The sequence below is a fragment of the Rhamphochromis sp. 'chilingali' genome (genome assembly GCF_963969265.1).
Source record: "Rhamphochromis sp. 'chilingali' genome assembly, chromosome: 7".
Taxonomy (NCBI): domain Eukaryota; kingdom Metazoa; phylum Chordata; class Actinopteri; order Cichliformes; family Cichlidae; genus Rhamphochromis; species Rhamphochromis sp. 'chilingali'.
This window is the reverse complement of record NC_137934.1, coordinates 2,643,025-2,661,859: the sequence shown is the minus strand read 5'-3', so window position 1 is coordinate 2,661,859 and position 18,835 is coordinate 2,643,025. Positions and strand designations below refer to the sequence as shown.

General features: G+C 44.1%; 1 protein-coding gene across 7 annotated transcripts in view; it reads right to left on the bottom strand.

Annotated features, from left to right (window-relative positions):
- pde4ba (phosphodiesterase 4B, cAMP-specific a) overlaps window positions 1-18,835 on the bottom strand; it is a 177,357-nt gene that overhangs the window by 8,518 nt on the left and 150,004 nt on the right. For 6 of the 7 annotated variants that reach the window (XM_080887380.1, XM_080887379.1, XM_080887381.1 and 3 more), the window contains 2 exons: window positions 11,251-11,363; window positions 114-207 (listed from right to left, as the gene is read on the bottom strand). In XM_080887380.1, the coding sequence (XP_080743506.1) occupies window positions 114-207; window positions 11,251-11,363 (207 nt within the window). Of the gene's footprint in view, window positions 1-113; window positions 208-5,595; window positions 5,841-11,250; window positions 11,364-18,835 lie in introns of those variants that run through there. The other variant, XM_080887385.1, reaches the window with a different exon arrangement.

Here is an 18,835-nt window from a genome sequence, read left to right as displayed (position 1 = left end):
TAAACGTGATTTGTGGAGGCTTCAGATGGATCATAAACATCCAGTAGCTGTTTTTGTTTAACTTATGAACATGGTCGTGATTTTGAGTTTGTGTACACAAGACTTCCATTTACCTAGGAAGGTGTTGGAGATGAATTCGGAAACCTGGTTCCCAGACCGACTCATCTCGGATAGGTGCGTCAACTCCCGATTCAACATTCTCTTGAACTGCAAGAGAGAAAGAGGAGGAGGAGGGGGAAGAGAGAGAGAGAGAGAAATGTCGTCAGTTTCCACTGGAGAGGAAATCTGGGAAACATTAGGATATATACGGTTACATGGAAAATTTACAAGTGCCCAGTTTTATTCTGCCAGGTCAAGAATGTCACTTGATATTTGTGCTTTTCCACAGTTTTCCCTGAAATGAATTAAGATGCAGATAATTATTAGCGTTAACAGTGAGTAGGCTGCCACTTTTTAATAAGCCTCAAATTACCCGCAGCAAACACTTCACAGTTTTATTACGCTGGGTCGCATATTTGGGGCATTTAACCATTTTCCCTGCATCAGTGTGCAAAAATTTCAATGATGCAAGAGGAAAATCTGCACGCAGCTCGAGACGTTCCTCTTGTTGCCAACATTTCACGTAATTTCATGTAATTTGCACATTGCGAACAGTTCTACGGTGGTTCAAACATTTAAAAAAAACACTTGTGATAAACAGGCACAGAGTACACAGAGACCCAGACACTGCAGCAGCAGCTGTTTATGACAGGCTGTTGCATGCGCGTGCACACACAGACACACAGCTCTGCAGAGGGCTCAAGATGGAGCCCGAGCCGTCGGATCCCCCACCACCATCGACAACAACCCTCTAATAATGATGGAAATATCTTTGGGTGCACGCGTCGTGCCCACAAAAGCAGCCGATCGGTTCCAAACCGATCTTTAGCTTCTAATGACAGAACAGCACAGAGAGCTATAATGAGGCCAACGCGGTATCCCCACAAGCTACGTAGATAAGCGCCACACACCTTAATGTAACCCCAAGACACCGACAGCAGGTAATTGGCTTCAGGCATTTTGGACCCCGTTTTCTCGTTCCTACACAAAGCCAGAACTGTAATCCAAAAAGGGAGGATGGGGGCAAATTAGAGGCAGATGATCAGGATTCCTCCAGCACCCAAAAACAGGGGGGAAAAAAAAAATCCTCTCTTCTCTCCTCTCGGGTTTCTCTTCTTCTCAGCAGCTAAGAGAGCAGCTCGATGGTGGCTCACTCTCTCTCTCAGCAGCAGAAAAGGGCCAGCTCTGAGTTTCCATGCTTGGGAATGGAAATCTGGGAGGATGGACGGATGTGCGTGAAAGAAGGAGCTGTAAGCGAGGAGACCCAGCGGGCTCGATGGATCGGCTGGAGCAGCAGCTGGAGCCGTGAGCTGGGGACTGTCTGCGCACTGATGAATAATGGAGAAGAAGCGAGGAAGGGAGGAGGGGAAAAACGGCGATGGAGAGGGGAGGAGGAGGAGGCGGGAGTGAGGCAGTGATGTTCATCTGACTAGAGGGGGGGTTCCTCTACTGGATTTGTCTCGCTTTGCTGCTCTCGCTGCTGTAGCACTCCCTCCCTCCCTCCCTCCCTCCCTCCTCTCGCCCTCGCTGTAGTCTGCCAGCCCCAGCAACACACTCCAGTCAGAACACATGATTTGACAGAAAGTGGGGGGGAAAGGGGGTAGCCCAAACTACAGCTTGGCATTGGTGTATATGTAAAGTTATAAAGGGGTGTGTGAGTGATTGATATTTAATATCCATTTAATATGAACTCTTTCGCTCTCTTTTTTCTCTCAACTACAAAACCACTGCAAGTAATGTCCGTCCTCCTTCATTCCCAGGCCCTGTAATGTCATGAAGCTGTGAAACTGCGCCTCCCATCTACGAGTGAAACAATGGGAAGAGCGAGAGGGATGCTGCAGCACGTTTTGAAGAATATGAACGTACAGCGATGGTATTTCTAATCACCATTATCTCTATTATCCCCTCCCGCCCCCTCTTTTGTGTCTTCTGTTGTCTCCTGATGTGCAGCCACGGCAGCCATTGTGGAGAACTCATAAGCCTGTTCATTATCCGCACCCCATAATAATATTAGATGCTGACAGGGTGTTTGTGGACGGCTATTTTTAACAGCCAAGACACAGGAGGCGAGACGGTTAGAGAAGAAGGAAGATAATTGTGTCCTTCCTTCCCCAAGTTAGGTGACACGAAGCCCACGGTTTCTCTCGCTGCCTGTAACTGCGTGTGCGCCAATTACCAGAACACCCCAACGCCATGGCAACAGCACTAGGTAGCCAGTGTCAGGCTGTTTTTTTTTTCTAAATGAGGAGAGGGGAGGCGAAGGAGAGAGGCTTCCCCTATTGCTTCCCAGGCAGACATGTGCTGTAGCTGCTGAGCTGTCACGAGGACTCACCACACACATCGCCCCTGCTCGCATCCACTGATGCACAGGCTGAAAATCGCCTCCTCCTCCTCGCCTCCACCACCATTCCCTCGCTCTGCTTCATCTATCCCTCACTCTCCACCGCTTACATGTCAATTTCTCTCTCGGCTTCCACTAGCCAACACAGTCATCAATCTCTGTCTGTCTGCTTCGCTGGCAGAATCGATGGGCTGTCCTCAGAGCAGGTGTTGATACTGGCTGCGGTGTACAAGGCCAGGCCCACCTGACCGGAGCGTAACACCAGCAGCACCAGACGTGTCAATCACGACTGGGCTCTTATGTGTGAAAACCTTGAGGACAGCTGCGACGCCTCCCTCACGCTTCAGAACATATCCACAGGAAACTGTAAACAGAGGTTCCCAGAGAATCTCTCGGCCCTAATGTGTGTGTGCGGGAAGATGAGGGGGAGATGAAAGCTTTCCCGAGAGAATTCCTTCCGGAGAAGGAGAAGAAAAAACACAGAAAAGGAGGAGGCAGCTCTTTATATAATAGCTCACTGCATAATATATAAAGAAACCAGAAATAACAGGATGCAGTGTCGAAGTGCCGTGCTTCCCCCAGAAGCTGCGAGAAAAGTGCGCACACGCTCCGCAGCAGCCTGCGAGCGCCGTCACCTGCATTTAAACCCAGTCAGTGCTGACATGTTTTATAAGTGTGTGTGTTTCAATGTGTCGCTGCCAGTGTGTGTTTGGAGTTGGCTCTTTCATGAGGGAAGCCTCCTTATCTCCCACTGACATCATGACACTGGAGGGAGATTAACCCATCCAAAGATGTGTGGATACATCTCTCCGTCACTGGAATCTTTATTATATTTGTTTCACCAGTTAGCTCCTTTCATTTATTATAATCTAAATCATTTTTTTCAACAAATTTTCCATTATTTTTGCTTTTATCTCGTCTTCCTCTCGCTTTAAGCTCCATATCTCTGTCTTCTAACCTCTTACTCCTCCCCTTCTCTCCCTGCTTTCGGTGGGTGGGTTGATTCAGCAGAGAGGTGCTCTGACAGAGGGAAGGAAGGTGAATGGAGCCCGTGGTACATCAATGAGAGGTGGAGGGAGGGGCATTCGTGCAGAGCCCCCTCCGTTCAGACGTGATCCCATCGGACAGCTCGCCGTGCAGGGCGGCGAGGCGGACAGGTGGACCGGAAGGCAGACACGGAGTCTCCCTCTGACACGAGACTGATCTTACGCAACATCAGCGTGCTTCCATTATCTGAGCTGGCGCTGCAGCCTCAGGGTATCGTGTCTGTTACTCTCTGACTGTTTCTCCTCATCGTTCTGATCTTTTTGCACCACAGCTTAGAGGATGACTGAACTGGAACTCTCTGGTGTTGCTGAAATCAGCTGAAATTTTCCAGTTTGTCTCGTTACCCATTTGCGCCTGAAGTGGTTCAGACTGAAGTTGTGTCTCTGAGCCACTAGTGGGTGCACTACACCCATTCTGGTCAGTCTTGACTTAGTACTGGGCTCCCAGTCTGTACTGGTATTTACAACTTATGGCTAAATCTGTAAATATCTTTGCACCTCTGTGAAGGTGCGAAACACACTTTAAAAGTAATCAATTTCTTGATTTAAGTCACTCAGGATTTGCAAGGAGCTGCAAGTTTTATTTATTATCGTGATTTTTATGCTTCTCAACACAGTCTCATATTCACAGCATGCATGCAGCGTTGCTGATTATAACTCGTGCAACCATCTCCTTTACCAGCAAACGTGCAGCGTTTGCGGTTAATCACCTCCTCGGTTTAGCAAACGTGTGACGCCAGATTGTAAAATCGGCACAGCGGCGCGGAGGGGTAGTGACATAACTCGGAGAAGATCAGGAAACTTACCTACGTATGAACTGTGCGTATGTTGGTTAGAGATACAGACAATTCTGAGAGACGGCCTGACTACCTCTCACTTCCTCTGACTCACTCGCTTATGCTTGTGTGTGCGTGTGTGTGTGTGAGAGATGGAGTGTATTCATGCATCTGTGGTCCCGTACAGTAAAATATAGAGGGGGGAAAAAATGAAGGTTTCGAGAGCAAAAAAGGATGGGAAGGAGAATCGCTTTTAAGCCGACTGATTGATTCTAATCGCTCCTGGTGATCACAGCCTCAGATGTAGTTTGCTTCACTATTTTTAGGCTCGAGGCTGCAATGCTCAGCTCGAGTCGGGGCTGCTTCGAAAGCAGAAAGCAACCCTCTGTTAAAGACCACGCTGCAAAAAAAAACAACAGGAAATGCTCAAATCGTCTGTTCTAAATTCTCCTCCTAACTTCTGGCAAAATAAAGAATTGCAGAAATGTGTTCTCGACACTGTGCACCCAAGCTACGAGCACTTCACCACTACTTCTCTCGTCAGACAACCTGAGTGTTTTGGCCTATGTCAAAAAAAAGTCTTTGGTACCCAGCTAAGATACACTCCTTTCCATCCGCTGGACCTCCTGTGATTTAAATCTGTGGCTCCTTCCCTCATTTTAGGCAGTTGGAGACATTAAAAGCAGACAAAGCTGAACTTTTTATAAGCAGTAACTATGCAGTTACAGTGAATACTGGTTATTGTCACTTATAGGTCACTTACAAACTAAAGAAATCGCTTTGGCATTTGGCCAGGAAGAACAAAACGACATCTGCGCTTAATTATCTGGAAGCACCATAAATCTCTCATGAGTTTGATTCTCTGGGAGTAAAGGTTATCTAGTTCCACAGACAGAAACAATTTGGGAATACGCAGCAAAGGAAGCATAAAAGACCCCCGAGGCAAATGCAGAAGGCAGGTTTGACCACCATGAGTTGAAAATTAATATTCAAAGGACAAACTTTTCAGTAAATTGAAGCGGCAATAAATACTCCCAACATGCTTCCAAAGTGAAATCATGTGCAGACTTGAAATAAAATGCTGCTAAAATTCGCTCCAAACTCCACCAGGATCAAAGGGCATATAAGTACACAATGTGTATGAAAAAGCAATGTGTATGTAATATATTAAAATATATATATATATCCAATAGCATTCAGTGCAAGAAAAAGCTTGAGCAAGCCACAAAACATCTGTTCTTTTAAGTCCAAGCAAGGCAGGAAATCTCACCGAATGGCGAATGATTACAAACTGTGTCTACCAGCATAAAATTATAAAAATAACAAAACTCACCTTCCTCCAACCGTTCAGCTTCCCTAATTTCCTCTCTTTCTTGTCAAAGCAACAGGCGCCCATGTTGCTGTGTGTAAAGTGCAGGGTAGAGTGGGGCTGCCGTCCGTTAAAGTGTCTCAGTCTCAGTCTGACTACAGCATGAGTAAAGGGACCAAGCCTCTGCTCTCTGACGCTGGGAAACGCCACAGCTCTAGTGACTCACTCGGGACTGCGAGGTCTGATCAGGCTCTACCTCACACCCTGTGTCTGTGGAGCAATGACTGTGTTAGACCTCTGCTACATACACACTCCCTCTTGGGGTAGTCCCGCCTCTAGCCTTTTCCCCCCCCTGCTCCTCTTGCTTGCTGCTCAGCGCTCTTGCAGCTGGCAGTCACATCTCCGAAGCTTTGCTGTCACTGTTAAATCTACTCGGGTGACCGGCTCTTTAAAAAGCCCTTTACACGTGCTCGTCTCCATCAGATTTCTTCATGGTTTCATTATTCATTCTAAGATGCAGTAATTTGCTGCTTGGTGTTTGTGGATTTTGTATTGGGGGGATGATGATGTCATCATCTCAGGCTCAGGGATAGGGATTCATTTTTCCTTGAGCTTTCTTTGATAACCAAGAAAACACTTAATGAATTAATGCACATACCGTATTTTTCAGACCATAAGGCGCATTAAGTGAAACAAAACAGTCAGATAAGTCAAACTTTACTCAGCTCATTCTTCTTGCTTCCTCCTCTTCTGTACCATTGATTCATTGATGCTGAATTCTCTGCAGCTGCTCTATTCCCATGTTGTTGCAGTATATTAATGACTAACCTCGTATTGTGGATGGATTATCTCAGTTGTTCTCCTGACTGAAGTTTGGTCCGTTTACAGCATCCTGCCATGCGATTGCATTTGTCCCTAACCATCGGGAACCCTCATGTTAACTTTTATCAAGTGGAAAAAAGTTAGCGTTCATCCTCCAGCTTCACTGTGTTTATGCTATGCTAACATAGCTGTGTCACTAGCGATCACGTAGCACATCATTATATACCAGCTAGCCCAACTTCAGTAACCCTACAAACGCCACTGCTGTTTAGTTTTCTGTCTTCATTTATGTTGGAAGTGATAACAGAGCTGTACGTTTGATTTTTTCAGAAATCTCTCAGTCAGAACATGCTATATCATGTTTAGGTGGAAGCTAGCGAGCTAACTTCCTGTTAACTTCTAACTCCGTTGAATGTAATAAATTCTGTTTTCATGGATGCCTGGATGTTAAACTTAATTGTTACACCTGGTAAAACAGCAACGCTGATCATTTTATTAAAGATGAAAGAATTTAGACAGTTTTAACTCTCAGTGATGTCGCAGTGTTCGTTTGACTTTGGGACCTGAACGGATGGAGTTTAGGACCCAGATTCCTCCGCGAGGCTCCTGGCTATGGTAGCCGTAATGCACCGACAATCTGGTGCAGCTTCGTAGCTACCAAAGTCGTAGTAAAACATGTTTTGACAGATTTCTGTGCACCGTGTAGCACATAAAATCAGTTCGAGGTCAGTAAGCACAACCAGAATTCATACATAAGGCGCACTGTTGATTTTTGTGAAAATTAAAGGATTGTAAGTGCGCCTTATAGTGCGGAAAATACGGTATATGAACTGGACAAAAGCAGCAGCTTTTCACCTTTTCAAAGCAGGAACCAGTTGTTTCTTTTTTGGTAGCAAATTCATCACGTTTCGCAAATGAGTGCAGTCAATTATAAACTTCCATTTCAATTATAATTTTGGCTCATGCAGAATTGGGATAAAATCTTTATCTTCTCTTCACTTCCCAAAGTTCAGTGAAATCCGCATGATTAAAAAAAACAGTTGTTTCATCTTTTTTCAAGTTTACTAAATCTGATTTTCTTTTTAAGTTTTCTTTTAAATCTGTGAGTAACTCTGTTAAATGATCTTGAGCCCCATATTGACAAAAAGAACTGATTATAATCAAGCAGACATTAGATGCTTAAGCTGTATTTTCACACAACAGAGAGTCTGCAGTGCTGGAAGGAGCATATTCCAACTCACAACAGACTTTGACCCGTCTATGTCAACCATACATAACAGAGGGGACAGTCACGTACTGTAAGTGCTCAGCATCAGCCCCTGCCTGCACTTCACCTTGGAGGTACGATCGCATCTTCTTGCGTTTCACCTCCCCTGTGCTCATGTTTCATACTCTGCCACAGCTTGGATAACAGTTTTTCCACCATCCTAAATACAATAGGAAGTTGCGGGGGTCATATGAGCCGATCGGTATGTTCTTGCTAACAAAGCCGCGTTGGGTGTAACGGCCAAGTTGACAAAGGGTCTGCAGTTGTGCAATGTTTTAGTTTACTGTAAAAACAAGACTGCCGAGATATGAGGGGATTAGCCTACTGTGGGTACGGACACCCAGCTGCACGCACACTCACGTAGACACAGGCATGTATACATGCGGCACATGTTCGATGGGCGACTCCTTATCAGCATCTTGTGCACATACGGTTACGTGTCGGGGCACATTCACCCACTTGCCAAAGTCACATCTGTGAGAGAGGGTCATAATGCATAATAAGCACATTGTGCCACTTGATACGCTGCGCTGTGGACCGCAGCGGAGACTCCACATTTAAAGAAGAAATACAGTTCAGTATGAACTGATTAAAAATAAGAAAGTACAATTTAGAGAGCTACTTTTCTTTCGTTTGACCAACGATAAATGGCCACACCTGTCAGTTTACATCCATCTGCTCAAGTGGAAGTGCTGTCAGCTTTCCATTGTGTTACAGTCTGATGATCTTGGCAGACCGAGGGGTAGGTGTAATGTTTTCTGGAAAAAGCAGCGCAAAACCATTCCTTCGTTTTTCCCTTATTGGGATATTTGGGAATCTTTCAAGTTGGTGAAGTTCCTGTATTCAATCATCACCTACAGATAACGTTCGTCTCGATCCAAAAAAAGTTTTCTACGATTGCAAAAGTCCTACAGTTACAGTCTTGATTTCAGGCTAAACTGAAACGCAGCTGAGGAGTGATGCAAACCAACAGCTTCTTTAAAGAACGTTTGTACAAGCATGGATGCTCCGACTTCCTCTGCACTCTGCCTGTCTTCTGTGTTTGGTCTGTCACCCCTGCTTTCATGTCTAAATGACTGTTTGAATAGTTGTTCCAGTAGTTCTGCAGTGATTCTGTCAACCTAAGTGAAACCGCTCCTGCTTACTGTCAGTGCTGGATGTGTGACGGCAGCAATAGGATAAATAAACACGGCCATTAACCGTCCAAATGGGTATGTTGGGATGGCTATTGTCATATAGAGAGAGCAGCAGGAGATCAGGAAGGAGACAGGAAGAGAGAGTAACTCTGCCCAGGGGTCTGCGAGGATCCCTTAAACACACACACACACACACACACACACACACACACACACACACACACACACACACACACACGTTCTTTGTCTTCCTCTCTAGTTCATTGTGTTTGACCCACTGCTGGATCACTCGCATCCTGTTGTCCAGTTTTCATGAGAAATAATAAGCTTTCCTCTTGATTCACATGTTTACATGACAGGGTTTTTCAGGCTAAGTTACACTCATCGCACACACAGCAGCTTTCTGTGGTTTGGACTTAAACAAAAGACCAAAAAATGTAAATATCTAGCTTCCTCCAAGTGGCCGATCTCTGTGGCAGTCTACGGTATAAAACTGCCCAGTTTAGATCTCTAACAGTGATGGCCATATATCCAGTGACTCATGAACTCTTCCTACCTTTAAATCCCACAGACATATTTACTTTGGTGTCCGGCGGCCAACCACATTATCTCTATCGACAACCATTTTAAAAACAGACATCTGTGGACTGACTGGATACTTCAAGCCGCAGGCGAGGTCTGATCATTTTCTCTGAATGATGAATTCTTAAAGTACAAAACTGAATAGATGTAAAACCTTGTCGTAACGGAGAAACCGTGCTTTGATATCCATGACATCATCTGAATGCAAAGGCCAAAAGGAGGCAATTATGAGACCATGTGTTTTGTATTACAGCCCTTAAGGTAATAGCAGCAGAGATTCTAATGACAGAGAAATAAATTATAGACCGAGTAATAATTTTTTGATCCCCTGCTGAATTTGTAAGTTTCCAAAGAAACGAACAGTCTCTAATTTTTATGGTAGTATCGTTTTAATGGAGAGAAGCAAAAAATATCAACCAAAAATCCAGAGAAAATACATTACATAAAAGTTTTAAATTGATTTGCATGTTAGTGAGTGAAATAAATATTTTATCCCCTACCACCCAGCTAGGATTCGGACTCCCACAGATTGGCTGCGTGCCCATGTGTACAGATTAGGATCAATCATTCATCTCAACGCATGTTTATAGAACCAGAACCAGTTTCTTCCATTCGAACCTCGCCACCACCAAGGACATGGTCAGAGGCAAAGCCTTAGATATGCTCAAGACTGGAACTGAGGTACAAAACGTTTGATGAGCTTTCATTATTCAGAAATGGAAGAAGTATAAAATGACCAAACTGCTCAATCTGGAGCTCCTTTCAGTATCTTGCCACACGGGGTGTGCTAACAAAGGAGTGGAAAGGAAGAAGCACATTAAGGTCATGGAGTGGCCTAGCCTCAGACCTCAGTCTTTTAGAAAATCTGTGGAGGAAGCTGAAGCTTCGAGTTGCCAAACGGCAGCCACAACACCTAAAGGATTCAGAGAGTTTCTGTAAAGAGGAGTGGGCCAAAACCCCTCGTGAAATCTTTGCAAACTTGGTGACCAACAAAAAGAAACGTCTTACCCCAACAAGGGTTCGTCCACCACCAAATAGTAAGTCATGTTTTGCTTGTATGTCTGTCTCTTTCCATGAAAATGATACAGCCATTTCTTTGTAAGTGAGCAAACTTACCATGACTCACACAGTCATGGATGCCACCTAATAATTCTTAGATATCATGTCGAGAATCCAGTGACACGAGCACAGGAAGCGCAATACAACAAGTGATTATTAAGCTGAATGTGGTTCAGTACCATTGTTTCAACTTCCTGTCTCTTCACATAAAAACCAGGCATTGAACTTCACTGCACATGACACGCAATCGGTGACACAGAAGAAACAGAATAATCAGCGGACAGTGGAAAAGTTAGTCAGCTAAGATGGAAAGAGAGCCACAGCCGGTCAAGAAAAAACACACACCTGCTTGTTAGACCATCTTTTCAACAAGGAGAGTTTTATGTTTGCTCAGGAAAACAAATCTGATGATAAATAGGACATATAAGTGAGCTGGTGGCCTTTTAATCCAATCAGCACTCATCTCAGCCCCCTCTGCCAAACCAATCTCCTCCTCATTACTGTTCTGTTTATGTTCAAACTTTTAACGCTGTTTACTTTGATGGGTCATGCTAAGTTCAGCAGTAGCATCTTTGGATTTTGTATACCGCCCTTCATGTGTTTATTATGCTGAAGGATTAATGCTTCCTGCAGATTCCCTTGCTAGTCAGATTTGAGAGCTCCCCTAAAAAGCGGAGCCCTTTTTTTGTATAAACACTTGCAACACATGGACTTGGATTTATCTGCTCGAAATACAAGTGTGATGGCACAAAACTGCCCCCATTATGATGAAACACAATAACAGCAAACAGTGAAAGGTGCAGCCTCTCATACCTTGGTGGAGGCCATGTCGCTGACAGAGCGGTAGGTCTGGATGGTCTCCAGCTGGTCCAAACACCACTCCAACTCCTCCATTGTCTCCATGGCCAGTTTCTGGTACGCGTCATCTGTCAACAAACAGCCGGCACACAGAGACACGCAGTCAGAACAGACAGAGCACATGGAGCCCGAACGCTGCCCAGCCACTCCCAGGGACCGTCCACCCACGGGTCTCGCTCAGGGTTCCTGCTGCTGAGGAGGGGGGACTGCTAGAGGTGGGACACGGTTGTAGCGCCCCTTCGTCATGAGGAGGTTTTTTAGCTGCTGGGACTCGCAGCTGTCAGTGGAATCGAGAGAAAGCCAGGACCTGACCTCGTTCTGTCACACACTCGACTTGTCTGTGTGAGTCCCCAACCCCCCAAACGTCATCTCCCAATCTGAGGCCCTCAGCTTATTTACATAAAGTCAACCGCCCTATTATAGGAAACTAGATACCCCCACCTCACAAACAAACTTTACCCCATCTCACAGGAAACAGACACCTCGAAACCTAAACACACATGCAGAGGCGCACATGTTGTACCATTAAAAACATGCATTGACTTAACTGGTAAAGTTGCCACCGATTAAGAAATATTTAATCACACTAATTATTTTATTTTTGATCATCGACAACAGACGGTGGCATCGGACACGTCTTCGTGATGAGCCCATCATTTCTGACGCAGGATGTTTTTAATCACTCATTTAGTCATAAAAAAAAATGATAACAACTGCTGCAAAACATGTGTCACTGTTGCTTTCTAGGACGTAAGAAGAAGGCTGAAGGTCCAACCACAGCAGTCAGAAAATGCGCCCTAGATATAAAATGACAGGAACTGGCACTGGCGTTACGTTTACCAGAAATGCAGTGACATTTCTAATGCTGTTGTGCTGTTACCATTTAGGTTGTTTTTATTTCTTTTCTTTTTAAATATGTTGGTCAAATAAAGCAGAAGGATTATAATAAAAGAAATCTTGAGTAAAGAACAAAAACATCTACAAAGCACACATGAAGTTGGTCCAGAGAGGGATTATGATGACAGACAGAGAAAGTCAAGGCAAGGTTTGTGCTGTCACCACTGCTGAGAGATTCCTGCTTGGCCTGGGAGTCACTGCTCCGACCCTGTTCCTGTGGTTTAACCATTTTTCAGACAACTGCAAACTGTACGTCAGAGTTGGAGTGAGTGTGTCTTGGAAAGCAAAGGCGAGTGTGCGATGAGTTGGTTGGTGGAGTTGAACCAACACACACACACAAACACACTCTTCTCCCACTCACTGTGTATACTCCGGGTCGCCTAGCTGCGGAGCACAACATGGCAGCAGGGTGTGCACTGCGGCGACCTTAGCGCGGCCACGTAGAATGCGTCCCCCGCTCTGATCTCCTCGCCATCAAAGACACGAGCCTGTTTGCTCTCCCAAACATGAGAGGCACCTGGCACTTTGCCCACAGCCTTCCCTCACTCTGATGAGGGCAGTGAAAGAAAAAGAGGGAGTGTGTGTGTTTGTGTGTGTGTGTTTAGTTTAATGCCACAACTGCCTGATCTTGAAACGGTTTACACTTATTTGAGATGTTGCTCTCCAGTATTTCCAACATCTTTGAGGTGGTTTGTGTTTTTGAAGAGCGTAGAAAGGTCCCTTTCCCTGGAACGGTCTTTTCTTTTGACCTTTTAAACTCTGCTCAGAAAGCAAGAACCACAGTAGAAGTTTTTCGACTGGTATTTCAACATTTGTCCAAAGTCGTAGCAGTAATGATGAGTGAAAATGAAGCTGCATCAGAGAGAAACAGCCATGGCTGGATTGATCTAAAAATCACTTTCAGGACGTGATTTCAAAACACACAAAACTGGGTCTCAAGATCTAGTTCAGCAAGTCAGGCCCTAAAGCCAGCCATAAGGCCAAATACCTGCAGGTCTCCATGTATTAAATCCAAGTTTTGAGGCAGGTGCCAGAGCCACAGAACTGTAACACTTGTATAACGGTTTTACTTTGATCCCTGGCCTGCTGGAAAACAAGGCCAAAATCACCAGTCTTTCCTCCAGCAAAGGACCCAGTTAACCACCTGTTAAAGATTTATTTGCTAAGAACTAAAATATTTGGCTCGGGTTCTAAGTTTTATGTCAAAAATATTTAAATTGCTCCAACAGCTATCAAAAATAAGCACCGATGCTTAGAATACTTTACTTCAGATAGAAATCGAGCTAATAAAAAAGACTAGTCGACCATAAAACAAGACAAGTTCACAGCTTCCGCAATATGACTTCACTTCCTATTTGGCTTTGCCTATTTTAAATTCATATGAAAAGTTCCATCATTCATCCATCTACCGATCCATCCATCATCTACCCAGCCATCATCATCCATCCATCCATTTATCCATCCATCTACCCAGCCATCATCCATCCATCCCTCTACCCATCCATCCATCATCTATCCGTCCATCATTTATCCATCCATCCACACATACATCCGTCTACCCAGCCATCATCTATCCATCATCTACTGATTCATCATCATCCATCCATCCAACCATCCATCCATTTATCCATCTACCGCTCCATCATCCATTCATCCATCTCCTTATTTCTCTCTCCTGAACATATGGAAGGAAAAAAAAGTCAGAAATTAATCAAGAAGTAATTAAGTGCAACATACAAATAATAATAAGCCTTATTATGTTTTTCAGGGTTTGTTTGTTGTTTTTTGTAAACTTCAACTTTTTTTACATTTCAAATATCATTTCAATTAAACAGCCTGTACACATTGGTGGACTAACCATTAGACAAACATTAAATATAATTTGGTTAATTACCAATGCTTTTAATTTTGGTGGTCTAATAGACGTATTAAACACTGTAAATATAAGTATATAGGATATAATGAGAAAGAAAAAAAAAGGTCAGTTTGAACCTGGATCTTAGGTCTACACCTATAGTCAGGTCTAATTAGATGGATGAGACACAAGCAGTAAATCACAAACGTGTTGGTATAAGGTTAAAATATGATTTGTCATAATGGGTAAAAAGTATTGGTGAGAAAAACTGGTGATAATGAAAACACATTAAGAGTAGAGGCATGTGCACTCACTATATATTAGTAAGTACTCCAGTTATGGCCTTGGGTGGACTGAGGGAAACAGCACTCCAAACACACACACACACACACACACACACACACACACACACACACACACACACACACACACACACACACACACACACACACACACACACAACGATACAAGAGGGGATTTCCACCGCCTCCACCCGACACAAGGACCTTTCTGATCAGTGCTCAGACCTACAGTTTGTCCCACAGGGGCAGGCAGGAAAATACATATGTACAGTCCAGCCACACAAACACAGTGACACACGCACACTTGATGGCTAAGATGTCTTGTTACCGCACACACTGCCATACAAACAAGTACTTTCCATCTGAGAGAAGCGGAGCCGGCAGGAAAGGTTGGGGGGGGGTTTGAGGTCAGCACTCTCTGTCTCGGTTTCAATTTAATATTGAAAAGTTTTTAGTTGTTTTTCACTAAATCCAGCGAAATCAGCAGCCCGAGGTAACATTAAAATCGAGAAAATGCAGGAAAAGGGCAAGAGTGAATGAAATAAAGAGAAATAAAAGGAACAGAAAATAAAATCCAAATAAAGAACACATGGGCTGTTTTTTTTAATGTTACCAGCATTCCTCTTACTGTGTCAATCCATAAATCAATGATTGTTTTTCCTTTCCCTGTTTCACGTGCATTTTAGCGCCGGTTCCAAAATGTTTTATAATTCTTAGATCTGTCTTTTATTTGATTATTAGCATTTCAGAGCATAATTTTTCAGATTTCCCCATAAAATCAATTTAAATTCACTCACCTCCTCCACAAGAATAACATTTTGTTGGTTTATTTACTCCACATTTTATGGGAGATTTCTTCACAAACACACACACACACACACACACACACACACACACACACACACACACACACACACACACACACACACACACACACACTCAAATGAGGTTATTTAAGGACCATTGTGCCCACAGGACATCAGACAGGAGCTGTTAAAGCTGTTTGTGTTTGTGCCTGTGTGTGAGCGACAGCTGCATCTGTCATCCTCCCATGGGCATAGAGATAGTTTGCCCGTGATGCAAAGGTAGATGCAGCAGGGCATGTCAGCTGCAGCGCATTATCAGCAGCCAGCATCTATGTGGAAGACTGTTAGCTTAATTGTGAGCAAGCACTGACACACGCTGGGACACAAAACCCACTCTGACTAAAGGGGTCAGTTGAGGACCAGCCCTCCCCACACCTGCTCAGTCCATCCTAATTTCTGCTTTTCGTTGACCAAGAATTCACCGTGTAAACATTCAGGTTTCGAAGGGTGACGTCCCACATTTCTAGTGAACCAGCGTAAACAGACCACACACGCACTTAAAGAGAAGCCAAACTTTGACGCTGGTCAACTGGCAGCAGCGCCGGATTTGTAAATGGCTGAAAAAAAGCAAGAGAGAGACTGAGGCACTCTCTTTCTTCATCTCCTGCTTTACCAGAAAGTGAGTTGATCTGAAACCCTCCGTGCGGTTACACAACACTTCCTAACAAAGACCAGAGATGGTACATTGAGGTGGGGGGGTAGCGCTGCATTTGGAGGTCTTACAAACTCAAGTTTGGCTTGACATTCACAGAAATGTCATTGACAAGAAATCTGAAAAGTCAAGGGGAGGACGAAGAGCGGTGGTGGAGTTTGTGGTTTCGGGGCCTTCTTGCATAACCTCGATACATTTCTTGATCAAAACATTTCTCTAAGCTGGGTTCTGAGAAGTGACAAAATGACATCATGGCTATGTATTTCATTAGCAAACATTTATCTGATTTACTGGGACTCAGAATGTGAGTAATATTTCAGTAGATGACATTTCCTTACCCTGCGGCTGTTTGATATTAAGGATAGGAGGGTAAAATAAACCTCTAGCCATCCTGTTATATTGGAGACAAAGCTGGTAAATTCATTGCTCAGGGACGCAGTGCTGGTAAAACGTGCTGGTTCCTTTTTTATGTGGTTGTGACCCTCCAGAAGCAGCACTGTGACATATTTAGGATGTTGATTCACAGATTAAATATTCTGATGTGTTGTAATCGTCCATGTCTCTCGTGCCAAAGCTACCAGCTTTTATATTTGCTGCCTTCCCCTAACACAGCGGTGGAGATGGCGAAACAGCGCTTTCGCGTGCGCGGCTGTCGGTGGAAAGAAGAATGCAGCTGTTACACTTGCTAACAAAATAGCAAGCGCGTCTCTTTATCTGTGTTTAATGTTTCTCACTTTAGTAAACAGAATTTGTGTGGCGAAGGTTCAAATCCAGTCTGGAATAATCTATGAAATGAGACATTATTGGAAGTAGCAACACACTGGAAGTAAACATTAGATTTGCATTTTTTGCAGGGTCGGGGGTCCTATTGTTTCACAGCATGTGAGTACAGCTCAGTGCAACAGTGTGACTTGTGGCTCTTCTACCTGCATTTAAACTGAAAGTCATTTACAACCACAAAACATAACAAAGGTGCTTTGACTGGGCCACACAGCGTGTACGTGTTTGAGTGCTAGGCCCCATTTTTGTAGCTTGCTGGCTCTAATCCCCCCTGCTTATACATTCCTCCCCACATTATACACATTTCTGTGAGATTTACAATCCGGTCGTTCAGTGATGACGCGACGAATCCTACTTCCAGGCCTAAAGTAGTCTGCGTTTAATATGGCTTTTGTGTTGTTAACATGTTTAATGTTATGTATTTTCTTCTATTTGATCTCAAAAAGCTCCTAAAACAGTCAGTGATCCCTGTTGACCTCCCTCGGCTTTTATTACCGCTAATCATTTATTTAAGCTCAGTTTTTAAAACCTTAGGATGTAACTGCAGCCCAGCCCATGCAGCAGTATATGAATGACTAACCTCGTATTGTGGATGGATTATCTCAGTTGTTCTCCTGGCTGAAGTTTGGTCCTTTTACAGCATCCTGCCATGCGATTACATTTGTTCCTGACCACCGAGAACACTCACGTTAACTTTTATCGAGTGGAAAAAAAGTTAGCTTGTTTATATTATGCTAACATAGCTGTGTCGCTAGCGGTCACGTAGCACATCATTATATAGCAGCTAGCCCAACTTCAGTAACCCTACAAACGTCACTGCTGTTTAGTTTTCTGTCTTCATTTATGCTGGAAGTGATAGCAGAGCTGTACGTTTTAATTTGTTTCCAAAACCCCGCAGTCAGGACATGCTATATTGTATTTAGATAGAAGCTAGCGAGCTAAGTCCCTGCTAACTTCTAACTCCGTTAAATGTCATAAATTCCGTTTTCATGGATGCCTGGATGTTAAACTCAATTGTTACACCTGGTAGAGCAGAACGCTGATCATTTTATTAAAGATGAAAGACTTTAGACAGTTTTTCAACTCTCAGTAATGCCATAGTGATCGTTTGATATATGGACCTGCAGCGGAGTTTAGGTCCAGACACAGCTAGTGACGTCAGACTGAACGACCGGATAGAAAAGAAAAGCAACGCACAAAACGATGACTCTGCCCCATAAAGGCTGGACGGTTACAGCAGAGACCACGCTGAATCGTAGGAACGACAGCAGAAAGAGCTAATCAAATTCTGTGTCTACGCTGCTGTTACCGTCTAAAAACAAAGACTGGAATGAGAACTGTGTGACTGGAACATTCATTCATGTATTTATTTGTATTACTGGTATGTGACCTAATTTCAAAGATTGTTTTGAAGACGGCCGGGCCTCTTTCAGAAGTTCTGTTGCAGTGAATTCATTCTTCCATTATGCGAAGTCTAATCCAGACAGTAACTTTGTTTTATCTTTGCATGCAAGTGTTAAGATTTTATGTGGCTAAAACTTCAGTTACAGTAACATTAACCCAGAAACCTGTCCAAACAGGCCTTTGCTCCAAACTGAATCACCCACAAGTCTGAGGTTTCTCTGCCTCCGTCACGTGCACATTGTTCGCAGAGACACGGAGTGATTTACGCACGTAGGAGATGAATGTGAGGAGTACACGGTGAGGAGTGAAACGAGCTCAGGGACAGTCTGACACGGCACGGTCTGAAGGTTCGCTGAGACCTGAGGTGCCTTGTCGTACAAACAGTATCCCTCTTATCTGACCGCTCGTCACTTTCTGATGTAAAAACCTTCACAGTTTCGAATCTGTATCTCTCCCGCTGATAAAAAGACAGACGTCATTGAAGCTGTGTGTTTGGCCTTATTGTCAGCTCGGCTCTGAGGACCTGTGAGCGTAAACAGTCTTGTCCTTGAGCTGCATGCTCACGCACTCTCTTCATCTCACAACAGTTTCTAACATTTCTATATATCCAAAACTTGGGTATGCCCACCAAAAAAATGCACACAGACCGGGCTTTGTCTGTATTACCTGGGGTGAACTCCTGCATTGAAAGCAACAGCACTGACTAGACTGAATGAGCCTCATTGTCATGCTGACTGGCCTTTGGCCCTCAGGTTGATTTGCATGGATCAGAGGAGCCGTGGGA